At 53.9% G+C, this 13432-nt stretch overlaps 4 protein-coding genes across 4 annotated transcripts; all 4 read right to left on the bottom strand.

The window, feature by feature from the left end:
* Positions 1-403: 403 nt before the first annotated feature.
* JKF63_01504 (uncharacterized protein) lies at positions 404-919 on the bottom strand (the record flags this gene model as incomplete). Its single annotated transcript, XM_067897551.1, has 1 exon — positions 404-919. The coding sequence occupies one exon, from the start codon at positions 917-919 to the stop codon at positions 404-406; it is 516 nt and encodes a 171-aa protein (XP_067753708.1).
* A 3543-nt stretch (positions 920-4462) lies between these two features.
* JKF63_01503 (uncharacterized protein) lies at positions 4463-4969 on the bottom strand (the record flags this gene model as incomplete). The annotated part of the gene is made up of 1 exon (XM_067897550.1): positions 4463-4969. One exon carries the CDS (start codon positions 4967-4969, stop codon positions 4463-4465), a length of 507 nt encoding a protein of 168 aa, XP_067753707.1.
* A 1902-nt stretch (positions 4970-6871) lies between these two features.
* Positions 6872-8425, bottom strand: JKF63_01502 (uncharacterized protein; the record flags this gene model as incomplete). Its single annotated transcript, XM_067897549.1, has 1 exon — positions 6872-8425. One exon carries the CDS (start codon positions 8423-8425, stop codon positions 6872-6874), a length of 1554 nt encoding a protein of 517 aa, XP_067753706.1.
* A 2277-nt stretch (positions 8426-10702) lies between these two features.
* Positions 10703-12676, bottom strand: JKF63_01501 (uncharacterized protein; the record flags this gene model as incomplete). The annotated part of the gene is made up of 1 exon (XM_067897548.1): positions 10703-12676. The coding sequence occupies one exon, from the start codon at positions 12674-12676 to the stop codon at positions 10703-10705; it is 1974 nt and encodes a 657-aa protein (XP_067753705.1).
* Between the last annotated feature and the right edge of the window lie 756 nt (positions 12677-13432).

Below are 13432 nucleotides of genomic sequence, written 5' to 3'. Positions count from 1 at the left end.
CACCGCGCGCTTCAAGGCATGACCGATTGGTGCAGTACCAATGGAGTGCCCGCTACTGTACATTTGTAAAGGACATAAACGTAAAAAAGAGTTGCCAGTATGTGAGCATAGGCTGGAAGTCTGGAGCGCGTGACTCCTACAGGGGTCCTGGGAGAAGGGAAAAGAGCAGAATTGGGAGGGGGAGCGGGGAGGACGCAGACAACCTGCTGTCGGTGAAAAATACAAAAAAACGTGCGCCTGTACTCAACCGCACCCCCCCCCTCCCTCCTGTAGGCAATATGTTGTACAAACCGTCAAAGAGTAACCTTCAAACACCGCGAATCAACGTCGTTTGGTCAATACAGCTTCTGCAACGCAGACTCTTGCGTGGAGCTGACGCAGGATTGCTGGTTTCGGGTTGGGCTCACACCAAGGAGACGCGGATAGCCTCTGCCTTGAACACATTTGCCACCTGCTGCGACAAACAACTCAATTCATATCTGAGCTCAGCCTCCTGCTTGGTGAGCTCAGCAATGCTCGCGTTGAGGTTGCGCAGTTCGCGCTGCTGCTGACGAAGCGACTTGCCACCCTCTTCATTCTGGCTAATCATTGTCTCCGTTAAATCCCGCCGCTGAGTCTCCTCTTTCAGCTGCGTGGATATGGAGTCAATTTTTGAACACAACATCTTGTAGTCGCGTAGACGAGCGAATACATCTTGGGTGATGCGCGACGAGAAGTGGGTCGGGTTGTCGCTCGTCGCGTAGGTGATATCCAAGACTTCGGACTCGGTAGCCTGCATACCGTAGACAGCCAGAAGTTCTTCATGAAGCTTCTCCATCCACACCGCGTAGTCGTCAAACTCGCGCAGCATTTCGGGCTTCAGCCCGATCACTACACTAGAGACCGACTTTAGGCGATGTGGGCGCTCAAAGAGGCTCATCTCGCACAATGAGCGGATGTCTGCTCTTTTTTTTTTGGCTGCTCCACAATTGTTTTGGAGGAAACAAAGATATCTCCGACACACAACTAAAAAGTTTGGCGCTGTCCGTGCGCCACCGAGTCGACTGCAGCGATTTGACAGGGCCCCGTTGCAAAGCGAAATAAAACACCTGCAAGGTTTGGCGTAACGACAAGAATGGGCGTCACGAAACTGGTGACGTGAAGAAGAGCTCCTTCAAGAGAAAAAATGGAAATATATATATATATATATATATATGTTATACGCTAGATAGGAGGGAGAGAGAGGGAGGGGGGTAAGCGATACCGGCGATGCCGGGACGGGGGGCGGAGCGGGGAGGATGCAGAAGAACAAAAGGAAGGAGCGGAGAGTAATGGGCAGGCATGATGATGCGCCAGGGTTTGTTACATCAGAGAGGAGCAAGGCATCGACACTTCATGCTCCGAGTGAAAAGCTGGATTCAACGTGAGAGGTTAGACGGCAAAGCAGGGTACGAAAGCGGTAAGCAAGCGTCTTGCTGAAGACAGCCCCTATTCATACACATCTCCGATGATAGCCCACCGCGACAGCGCAGATCCCTTCCCTTAGAGTTTGCGCACTAGTCAAAAAACGGACGAAATAAGAAAAAAAGAAACACGAAGGTGTCCGCGCAGATGCGAGGGCGTCCAGAATGACCTCGTGAAGAAAAGGCAGCAGGTAAGACCACATGAAGGATCGCCGGCTATTCAGCATATACACTTCTTCCCCCTTTTTTTTTGCTTCCCTCGCGTTTCCAACGTCTCCAACGCTGCCAATTTTTCTGGCATAGCTTTTCTCTCGATTGTTTTGATACTTTCCAAATGTTTTTAATATCTGCATTCTGTTTCGCTCGGTTGATTCCGCTTCTCCCCGGAGACCTCCCCAACAGCCTTGCGCGTCCGATTCTGCTCCTGCTTCTGCTAGCTATTGCTGTCAGTTAGGCCGAGAACCCCCACCTACAGCGAAAGACTTTTGAGGCACGAGCGGCGGTGTCTGGTGGATCCATGCGCGCTGGTCACCACAGCACTCGTCCCATCCCTCTCACCTAGGACAGTGTATCATCTCCGGCTCACACACACACACACGCACACACATGTATATATGCATACATTTCTGAGCGAGAAAAAAATATCGTGCAAGGCACATCGAAGCGAATGGAGACGAGCGAGGAGAGTCTACGATTGAGCAGGGTGAGTCCCTCTACTGTATCGGCAGCAGGAGGGGGGGGAATTGGGAACGCACAATAAAGTGACAAGGGGGGGGGGGAAGGGAGAGGGGGGAGGGGGGAGGAGAGGGGAAGAGCGAGCTTTCACCCAGCAACAGGGAGTCTTTAATGGCGGTGGTGGCAAGTAGAGGGGAGGGCACGGGAAGCAGTGACTGATCACGCTAGAGGGCAAAAGGAGGAAAGGCAAAGCGGGTACATTGGGGAAGTGAAGCGAAAATACGAAAGACTTAGTTTATTGGTGCCCACCACTCCAAATAAGCGCGGGACATGCACTTAAGAGGTGCGCTGCGGGCTACCAGGTGTCCACTGCAGCCCAAACCACTACAAAGAAAGGAAAGAGAGGCTTAGCGAGAGCAGCAACTGGGCACGAAATTCGATCACAGCACAGAGCTCGTACACTCGGACAAAGCAGGGTAACATGGAAACATGGCCTTCATAAGATGTTAGCACATGTGAACATACTTGGAAAGTAGCAGGAAGAACACACAGAGGCAGAAGCCGAAGTAGTGGCTTAGGGGAGAGGGCAGCAACAAAAAAAAGCGGGGGCATGTGCGGGTGCTTGGCAGGGAGAAAGAAAAAATAAAGAGAGTTTGAGAAGGTGCAGCGTCCTGCTCCACGTACACATGGGGTTGGTGGCCAACGTAAGAGGAGGAAAAGTACGCTTTCGTGTAGGATAAGCAGAGTACCGCACTTCTTTCAAGTCGTCCACCCTGCCATACAACAAATCCAACTCCACACTCGCTCTAGGGCACTTGAAGCAACGTCACTTGGTGACAAGTAGTAGTGAAAGCGCATCTGGCAAATCATCCACTTCGGTCATCTCAACAGAGCGTTCACATCCAACTCTACTCGTGTTTCCCTGGCAGGTGATCTCCCGGCTGTCTCCATTATGTTCATCGCGACGTGGTGCATCCCACCAGTCGCGCTTCAGACCCTCAGCCACAAGGCAATCAAAGCTGGACAAAATACGCACGGGACACACTGTTTACTGGCGCCGCACGGTGATAGTACAAAAGTGTTCAGGGGAAAGATTTGAATGAATACGACCCCTCCCCCACCCACCCCACCCTTTCGGGGAGGGGAGGTCTAATATCAGTGGCACCCCATAGTGCCCTGAATTCTTCACGCTAGGGGCGCTTTGATCCTCTGTAACCACACTTGAGTGTTCCCCGCCCTCCTCTCTCTCTCTCTTCAGGTAAGCGGCGAAAGTTGTAAAGGAAACGAAAGGCGTGCATCCTCCCATCTCCCAGCAGCTCCGAAGAGGTGAACGAGAGAGCAGCTGGTGTGACGCACGCCTGCCTCGCGAAGCGCGAGCATATCAATCGCTTTTCCCTCTGACTACCTTCGCCCACTTGCCTTCTTTGCTGGGCGTCATTTATGATTTTTTTTAAATCTCCGTATTGTTATAAATTTCGTTTCTCTTCATGTCGACGTAGGTGGCCGGCTGCCTTTGCCATCATCGCGTTGTAGTGACCGGCACCGCCGTTGTAGTCCCTCGGAAGCTCAAAAAAAAAAAACGGGAAAAAAAGAGGTGCACACACACAAAAAAAGGGGGACCACACAGGAGATGTCGCAAATGCGATGAGGAGTGTACAAGGCAGAAAGATCGGAGATACCAAAAGACGGGAAAGGGAAAGACGGACAACCTCGCACGGTCGTGGGGACAAAAAGAGAGGGAGGCGAATTCTAACCCGCCCCCCTCCCAGTGGAGGGGAGGGAGGTAGGGAGGGCTTGGGGGTAAGGAGCAGCCCAGATAACTCAAAAAAAAAAAGAATGCTTGCAACCCAAATACAGGACCGCACGCCTCACGTCTATGAATCAGCGACGGCTGGGGAATCGAGACAAAGAGACGTATTCCTGCTGTAGTAACACACGCTCATTAGTATACGTACACGTTGTCCTTTTTGCTTTGGGGGGAGGGGGGGGAGGGGGGGAGGAGGGAATGCCCACAGTGCGGTTGGTGGTGAGTGACAGTGAGGCCTTCCACAGTGCACAGCATACAGTCCCTCTCGCCTCTATCACCTAGACCCAATCCCCTCCTAAATGTCACATGTAACAGACACGACGGAGCAGTGGACATTTTTCGGGGCAAGAAAGGAGGGAGAGGCGCTTCGGAGTGACATACACCCGTCAACACCCGAAGAGCACAGAGCCACTCTAGGAGAGAAGCAACCATGGATGTCAACATTTCCATCACATTCATACTAAAGATGGCAAAGGAGGAAGAAAGGCTAAACTGATGAAGCTGTGACGCTCGCCTTCTTTTTTTTTGGGGGGGGGAGTTACTCCAGCACGCCCGTGTGTAGCAACCCCTGGCCTTCCATGACCTCGATATCCTCCACAAGTGCGTCTATGTTGTTGTACAAGTATCCGCCATACATATTTTCCAGATCAGCCAGGAGGATCACTGCGCCTTCGTTGCCCTGGGAGACGATGTCGATATCATACTCCTCCTTGAAGAACTCCTGCAAGTTAGACGAGGACTCAATCGGCTCTGCAGAGCCGCGGTCTGTCACTTCCTGAAAGGCCTTCCACTCTTTGAAGGTCCAAAAGCCGCGGCTCTTCGCATCGAACTTGTCAAAAATCAGCTTCACTAGGCCGAGGTCATCGTCGGAAAGGAGAATGCGAAAGCCCTCCGTCTCGGTGCGGGCGTACAGTGCACGACACCGGCCGCAGTAGCTCTGGTTTGTCTCCTCATCGAACTCGAGATCATCGATACCCTGGCAATGTCGATTTGCGCAGACCTGCAACACCACAACGTCCTCGTCATCAGAAGAATGACAACTCATCTTTTCTTTCTTTTGCTTGATCGATTCGGATTGAAGATCCTTTCGAGAAAGGAGGGGGGGGCGGGCAGGCGAGAACGGCTGAGATCGACGAAGAGGTGAGGGTGCGGAAAGGAGAGAACGAAAAGAAAACCAATATTGATCGGTGAATAAGCGCGAGAAAGGCTGCACAGGCAGCGGAGAAGTCGAAAGGGAAGGGGGAGGGGGAGGGAGAAGAAAGAGCCCCAGTGAATAATAATAAAAAAAGCCCAAAACAACAAAAAAGGCGAACCAGATGAGTTACACAGCGTCACGAGTCGCCACAACACAGCGAACTAGAATTTTAAAAATGCAAAACAAAAACACTACACCGGCACGATATCCAGCTGAGATGGAGAGAGGTCAAGAAGCAGCAGCAGCCATTAAAGAAGGGGATAGATTCATTGAGTAGAAACCTTCAAGACTTGACGTCGCGGCATAGAGCACTGATACAACCACTAATCCAACATCAAAGGACGGGCGAGAAATAGCGGAGCCTCAGAGAGAGAGAGAGAGAAGGGCGGTGGTTGAGGGAAACGTTTGATGAGAACCACAAGATACACGGACATAACGTCCAGCTGGTTGTCATGAGCCAGGCGTAGAGGAGGACGCAGAAAGGGGAAGTCGCCGCAGCAGTAAAAGCAACAACCAGGCGCCTGAGTGTCCACACGTGAGGGGGGAAAGGCGACTAGGAGACAAGGGAGGCGCAAAAAAAAAATGTATCCGCAATGACATCAACACTATTAAACCCCTTCTGCAAATTGATTAAGCCACAAAGCGACTCCGAATAGACACCTGCAGACGTACATTATTCCCCAATTCGACTATACTCTGTGTTTTCTGATTTTTTTAAATGCGTTCGGCGTTGTGTGAGTACACTGTACAGAAAAAAATTTGAGAGGGAACGCATACACGACTGCACGCATACACACACGATCGTCCCTCCCCCACCACGCCTCTGCCTTCCACCCGAAAAAAGAAAAGGAGACGCAGCAAAATCCTCGAAATACTTAGGAGGGGAGGAACGCTACTGCTCTGTCGTTTCGATTTGACGGCGGGGAGGCAAGGAGGAGAACAAAAAGAGGGAGGGAGGAAACGGGGAGGGAAAGAAGCAGAAAAAGCGGTCCTTGTTAAAGATCGATTATAGTGAGCCTGTGTGATCGAGGGCTCAAATACACATGACAACAGCACAAATCTTTGAAATCCGTGACAACCACCTGAAAACAACTCCTCCAGTGCAGACGTCCCCTGGTGGTGAACGAATCCGTTCAGCCGATTGTAGAGGAGTGCGAGGGAGGGGGGGTCAGTGACGAGGCTTTGAAGGTGTAGAGTGGCACACAAAGTTGTCCAACCTTCGTATGAGAAAGAAAAAGGGGAGGCGGGAGCAATAGAAGCCAATGAGGCATGAGAATAGGACTCGATGTACATCCCAGCAGATGCAGAGATGGCATGCATGGGGGGTCCTAGTTCCCAGCTTCGAGGGAAAAACTGGAAGGCTGCGGTAGCAGTGCAACTGACAGCCCCTCCCAAGCACTAGTATATGCACACACACACACACACACAAAGGCGAATGTGCACTTACGGACACACAAGAGCCGACAAGGGTTCTTCAGTGCACACCACGCCAATATGTGCATCTCTGGGCTCTTTATCCACTTTTTTTTGCCAATAAAAGCGAAGTCTGAGCGCGAGAAAAGAAAGAGACACTGACATGAAGTGTGGAAACACGGCGCAGAAGCCGAAACAAGAGAGACGGCCTTGCGGCTTCGTCAAAGCCCCTGGGTTTTTCCAGGATGGACACCAGTCGTAGACCTGTCCGTCGTCGACGCAAAGTGCCTCTGAACTCAAAAATTGAAGTGCGCTCCAGCTCAGCTTGGTAGTACTCCCTCACAGAGCCGCCTCTCTGACGTAGAGTACGCTGCAGAGCGAGCATACGCTGTATATGCGCTTCACCTCTTCGAAGGTGGGACGGTGTGTCGTGAGTGGCACTCGGCTCACCCGTGGGTCCTTCAGCTGAACAGGCGAGATGCTCTTGTTGCCCCCAACGGAGGCAGCGGCGGGGAGTGAAAAGTCGGTTAGAGCCGCTCTGTTTTGGGGGCCTGGAGCGGCGTAGAGAATAAAAGAAGACGCCTGGATGTAGGGTATCCAATCCAGCAGGATGTTTCGCACATCGATGCGCCATTTCACCTCCTGTGCGGCGCGGATTTGAGACCCGACGCTGTTGTAGCTACCCACGTCCTTCGCGTTCGATGACTGCTTGCCACCTTGCTTTTTTCGGACCACATAGCGCTGAAAGGTCTTATGAGCAACGCAGGTGCCCTTCACGAAGACACCACCCGAAAAGTAGCCGCCGTGGCAAAGCAGTATCACCCAGACCTCGTCGGAAAAACTGCGCAGACGCTCCTGAAAGCGCGCGGAAACCACCTGCGGAAGAGTCGAGGTGTCCGTGTCCTTTTCTTCCTCCGCTTGCTGCGCTAGATCGTACTCCGCCACCAGCTGCTCCGAGAGAGTCATGTCCTCATCGCCCAGGGCGCTGTTGCCTTGTGAGCCCTCGTCGTCGCTATCTGATGATGCCTTGGGTGACCCCATGCGATCGTTTTTCGAGGTATGGGGGGAGAAACACCCCTTCTCCATGGTGTTTAGCTCTGGCTCAGGTGCGCTTTGAGACAGTACTCTGTTCTCGCACTCCGTCCAGCTCAACTGCGGCTCGCCGTATGCCATGGCGATCATAACACACCGGTAAAGCTCCACCGCACAGTGACATGGCGTCCCTTCCCACTCCATCTCGGAAGTGAAGTAGGCCCGAGCCAGTGGAGTGTTAGGCACCGCCTCGCACGTTCCCCGCCCACTCGTCAGCAGTGCTGATGGAACTTCTCGGCTGATGAGGCTGTCAACTCGGGAAATCACCTCCCATCTCGTCAACACCGATGAGGTCGCCTTGGCTGCCACGTCCTCCTCACTACTACTACTGCTCCTGCGCAAAGGATGCGGGGGCGCGGATAGCTCATGATCCATAGTTTGCTTACTCCTCTTTTTGTGCCCCTCTTCTCCATTCTTCTTCTTCGTGGGCTTTTCCTTTGCATTTGACTTTTTCGGGCGTCTGCTGCCACTTGCGGCCGCTGCCATCGCCGACTGGATCTCCGCCTCGTTCTGCGCCTGCGCCTCCTCAATAGCAAAGTCGAGGGAAAACGCGTTGTCGACAGCAGTGGTGCCCGCTACACCGGTTGCGCGCTTCGCCTGCACCGCCTTCTCAGCCTCCCCGCATCTCACACGCAGCTGATCGACGTAGTCGCCGCTCAAGTCAGCGAGTGCTGCGTAGATGGCGGCGATACGCTCGCGGTTCAGCTGATAGAGGTTCTCGGCCTCATAAATCGTGCGGGGGGCGTCGTGAAGCGACTTGAGAACGGCCGTGATTTTGGTTTCAACGTCGCCCAGCAACATCTCTTCACGTGCAAAACAGGAAAAACCCGACCTGCTGGTATAGGGAGGAAAAAGGGGGGAGGGGGGAGAGGGGGGGGGGGCGGCCAAGGGGTTCGTAGAACAATGGCCCCCTGTTTACCTTCCACTCAAAAAGAACAGGCGAGTAAATCTGTCGCACTCAACTGTTGAGTAATTGATACTACACGCTTTTACTCGATGTGCGTGTGTGTGTGTGTGTGTGTGTGTGTGTGTCACTTTAGAGGAGGGGCTACGAAATCTTCCTGTAAAGTCTGCTTCGCGTGTGATGGTGAGTGAGCCGTAGGTGTGCACGATTCTCTTGCCTCCGTCGCCGTTTTCTGTGACCTAGGAGGAGGGGGGGAGGAGGAAGAAAAACCAACAATCACCTCGTCCAGGGCTCAAAAAGGTACACGCGAAAGCGTAAAAGATGAGAAAGAGAGGGACAGCGTAAGCGCACCAGGGCCAGCTTGAGGCCTCATTGCCAGTCTAAATACGATTTCGGGGAGAATTGGACTCAAGTGTCACCGACCATGACAATTGCAGCATCCTCTCTTGCTCTCAAGCACGTCGAAAAGGCATATGTGCTGGTTACTGTGTACCCGCAAACAACGATCTCCTGGAAAGAGTAGAATAGGTGGCGCTGAGCACACACACGTCCCCAGAGTGCACGTTTAGGGTATGGAGAGATTGTATGGGGAAAAGCAAAGTGTGACAATCACTCAGCTTCACAGAACCCTCTGAGTGTGAGCTGAGGCGTCTTGCTAACGTTTCAGAGTTGATATCGCCCGCCTCAACAGTGTATCACTTGTGAATTACTTCAAGCCCTCTGCAATCTGCACTCTCAGTGGAACAAGGCTAGCAGGTACGTGAAGCATCCACCACGTTGCAAAAGACCCGTGTGCAGAAAGCGGCCGCAGTTGTCCGTCCTGTACTCTATGACATTAGTTTGCAATTCTATCAAACCTGCTGATATGTCCTTTTCATCCGTCTGCCCTGAATGAGAGCGCAATCCAATGTACACGCGTATATGTATGCACACATGTATACACAAGACGCATTCTCTTGACATTACCGTCCACTTGCACGGGAACTCACTTCCCTTCCATTGAGACGCAGACAAGAGTGAGCGACTGGGAAAAGAGCGAGAGCCATCGATCAGAGAGCAAAGGATCCGTTGCATAGGGGGGGGAAGGGGTTTTCCACACACACACACACACACGAGGAGGAGAAAGGAGTTGGCAGGGCAAAGCACCACTGTTACATGCCCGAGAAGGTGAAAACAAAATTATCACAAACACAGCACGGCACATTTATGCACCCACATCACACACACACATATATATATGTACAGAGAGATTCGCGTTTCGTTTACAACGGTGTTCACTTCATCATATGGGGTGTGAGCTCCACACCACCCTTCAGCCCCGCGACATGGCACAGGGTTAGAAAAACGTGGTGCTAAGAAGAGGTGGGCACGCGCTACAGCCGCAACACCGCACGGTTCCCCCGAGGGGGCATCTACATCGCATTATACAGCCCCGCCCTCTCCACACCGCGTCTCACCACTGTCCACCCTCCCCCCGCGACTTCACAGGTAGACAATCACAGAAAACCCTCAATACGCTGATCGCCATGTGGCGCAGCCGTCAGAGAAGTTCACGTTTCCCTGCGACAAGGCCAGTGCCGCCGCCCCCCCCCTCTGCCGGTGAAACACAGCCGAGGTCGCATTGACCAAATGGCCCATTACGCCAATGACACACACGCGCGTTCGTGCTTACTGTCGCGAGTCTCGCCGGTGTACCGCCATCTAAAAAAAAAAAAACAGTACATCAATGTGACCTCGACACCTCACAGGTGCCTTGACCCCGTCACCACCCAGAGGTGAATTTGGGCACTCGCAGGGGGGAAGGGGGGGGGTTCAGAAGCGACACAGCTCCACCGGACCCAAGGAGACCTGAACCCCCTAATACCGCGATGAGATCCTTCCTCGTCACCAGGAGAGAGGAGGTCGCCAAGTGGTAAGCGGGGGGGGGGGGAAGAGAGTCACGAGGGAAAGAGGGTTATTGGCATGATAAAAAAAAAGTAAAGTGCATTTGGTATCACGAGCTCCTCCGTCGTCGCACCTGCATTAGGGGTGGAACGTGCGGGGAAAAGAGTGTGGGGAGGGGAAGAGAAGAAAGGAGGGGGTGTGGGGGAGGGAAGGAGGGGGAGGGGGAGGGGGGAAAGCCTTGAGTTGAAACGCTGCGAAGGAAGATAAAAGAGAGATCTTCGGAATACGATTTACAACAGCACACCTTCATTTGGTGCGCCGTCACGTGATGCGGTTGCTGGATCCTTCAAAGGGCTCGTCTGCGGGGAAGCAACGCGACTCATGGGAAATACATCTGCAGAAGCCTCAGACCCTTTGGAGAGCCAGCTTACTGTTGGCTGGGCGTAACTGGGCATCGAATCTACGCGGCGGGTAGACGTAGATCGGCGGCGCGGTGAAACGTCTACAACTGCCGTACTGTCTTCCCTCTGGGCGTATGGCGGCAGCGACGACATCGTCATCGCGTGGTCAGTGGTGGACTGCACAGCACCACTGGAACTACGGGGAAACGACAACGATGCTGGATGGCCCACCACCGCCGTGGCGGTGACAGCAGAGGCCGACGAGTGTCCCAGACCCCGACGAAGGCCCCTCGCCGAAGCCGTCGCTCTCAGCGGGGCAGGAGGTTTGGTGTGGGCAACCGCGCTCAGAGAGGAAAAGCCGTACGGGTTTCCAGCTCGCAAAAACTCGGCAAGTCCCGGCAGCAGGGACGTGTCTTCGTGCTGGTGATGTTTCGAAGACCTCTTAGGAGCACTTCCCCGCGTGGATACACGAAAACTGGGATGTCCTTCACGATCTGTATTGGGCGAAGACGACGTCTGCGGTTGGCGTGACGCTGTGGTGGGTTCCGCTAAAACAACTCCACTCACGGCAGCAGGGGGGCTACGCACCTCGGCGATGCGATGTGGAGCCGCATGTCTTGAGCTGGTCTCGGGGCCTACCCCGAATGGGGAATGATCTCCAGAAAAACCCTGTCCTTCCTGCGCCGTACTTGCTGTTGGCCCACGACGACGAATGCGCCGCGCCATAATGGCGGATGGATGAGCAACAGCGCACAGTATCATAAAACATGTTTCGTCCGGCACCCCAACCATGCCGGTGGTATCAGCAAAGGAGGCCCTGAACGGCATCTCGGCAGTCAGACCCACTCGCCGCTCTACTGGTGAAAAGGCTTCAAGTGGCGCCGGAGTATTGGCAAGAGGCGACACGTCGTCCAGCAAATGCTGCGATGTTGTCTTCTTGTCTCGGGGAGAGAAGGTGGACGCCATGGCGGGAGGGCCTGCGAGCGACTGAGGCTGCGGCTGCTCCTCTAGTCCATGTGACATCAACGGCGGCGGTGGTGGAAGTGCCCCCGCTGCCCCAGGTAAGGGAGATTTATTCAAGACGAACTGCGCCTGTGCCAGTGCGTCTCGCAGCCGGTGCAGGGTCTCATTCACTGTGGTGTTCCCAACAGCCTCGGGAGCGGCCAATGGAGTGTCCGCCGTCGAGCTCTTAGATTGTGCCACACCTAGCGATTTCTGCGAGGTGACCATCAGCACGGCCTCATCCGACGTGGGACACCCGCCTCTTGCAGGGTCTATCGTACCGGTCGGCACCGTCGCAGAACGGTTCACCTGCCCGCTTGCTGTGTCCTGCCGAGTCGCCTCTAGAACATTAAAGTCGAAAGAGATGTGCGTTTTGCCACTGGATGGAGCTGCCTTTATGCCCTGGCCCTCACGGTCGCCAGACAGTGACGTAGACGAGTTAGTGAGCGCTTTGACACACTCCCGGTGGAGTTCTGCACTTCTGTCGCGAAGGCTGTCGCTGTGCACGAGCGACAGACGCTCTGCCGGCAGCAACGGCGGTAGAGAGGTGTTCGAGCTGGCGTGACGTGGGGTTTGTGGACGTGAGGGAAATTCATCGAGCACAAGACCCTCGTGGAGGGAAACGGTTTCACGGGCATCGGGTGTTGAGGCTTTGTAGGCATTATTGATGCCCAACGACGACACAACGGCAGTAGAGGGAGCACCGCGGCCCTTTGCGGGGCTAAAGAATGTGTGTGTCATGTGCTGTGCGGCCGGAAAGCGCCGATATCCCACCTCGGCGTCTACTTCGTCCTCACGCCCGTTCGACATCACTTCCATTGAGCCTCCATAGTGCCGCGCTATGTAGGGGTTAGAGGTCATGAGTCTCGCACACTCCCAAGTACACTAGAAAAAGGAAACACAAACAGACGCGCGCGCACGTAGAAGAGTCAAAGAAAGACGCCAATAAGGTGGGAAAAGAAGGGGGAAAAAAAGAACGCGACACAAGCCTTACACATGAAATTGCGAGCAAAAGAGGAGAAAGGGGGAGGGAGGGAACCACCCACCTGCCAACGCACGCACGCACACACAAAAAAAGGTAGAGAACAGGGGGGAGGGTGGCTAAACAAAACAAACAAACGGAACAGCACGCCTCAGCGTGCTTTGATTCTTCTATGCAGAAAGTAACCTTGCGCTGCCCGCCCTCCCCCTCCCCCCCGGCTGTATCTGTGGGCGTAGGTGCTTGTCAGCGGGTGGCAATGACTCGAGGCAAACTCAGGCCGAGAAGGCGGACGTAAAGGCAGTCGACACACACACACACACACAGACGTGAAACAGAGGCCGTATACCCAACAGGAGGCCACACCGTCTGTGCAAGTCACTCCGTCTTGGCCTCTTTCACCACCGTTAGAAACGTGTGCGTGTGTGTGTGTGTGTGTGTGTGTGGAAGGGGGGGAGACTAAAGACAGTTGGTATTCAACTCTTGGCTGCTTGCCCAAGGGCAGAAGACAATACACGCCGCGCCTGTGTCTGTAGAAGAGAAAAAGCAGTTCGTGACGTTCGAGCAGGGAGGAAAAACAATGTTCAAGAGAAAAGCGTTTTATGTCGAGACCCCGAGGGAGAGGTGAGAGGATGGGA

Source organism: Porcisia hertigi, chromosome 35 (genome assembly GCF_017918235.1).
Source record: "Porcisia hertigi strain C119 chromosome 35, whole genome shotgun sequence".
Taxonomy (NCBI): Eukaryota; Euglenozoa; class Kinetoplastea; order Trypanosomatida; family Trypanosomatidae; genus Porcisia; species Porcisia hertigi.
The sequence above is the reverse complement of the archived record's forward strand: the minus strand, read 5'-3'. Positions and strand labels throughout refer to the sequence as shown.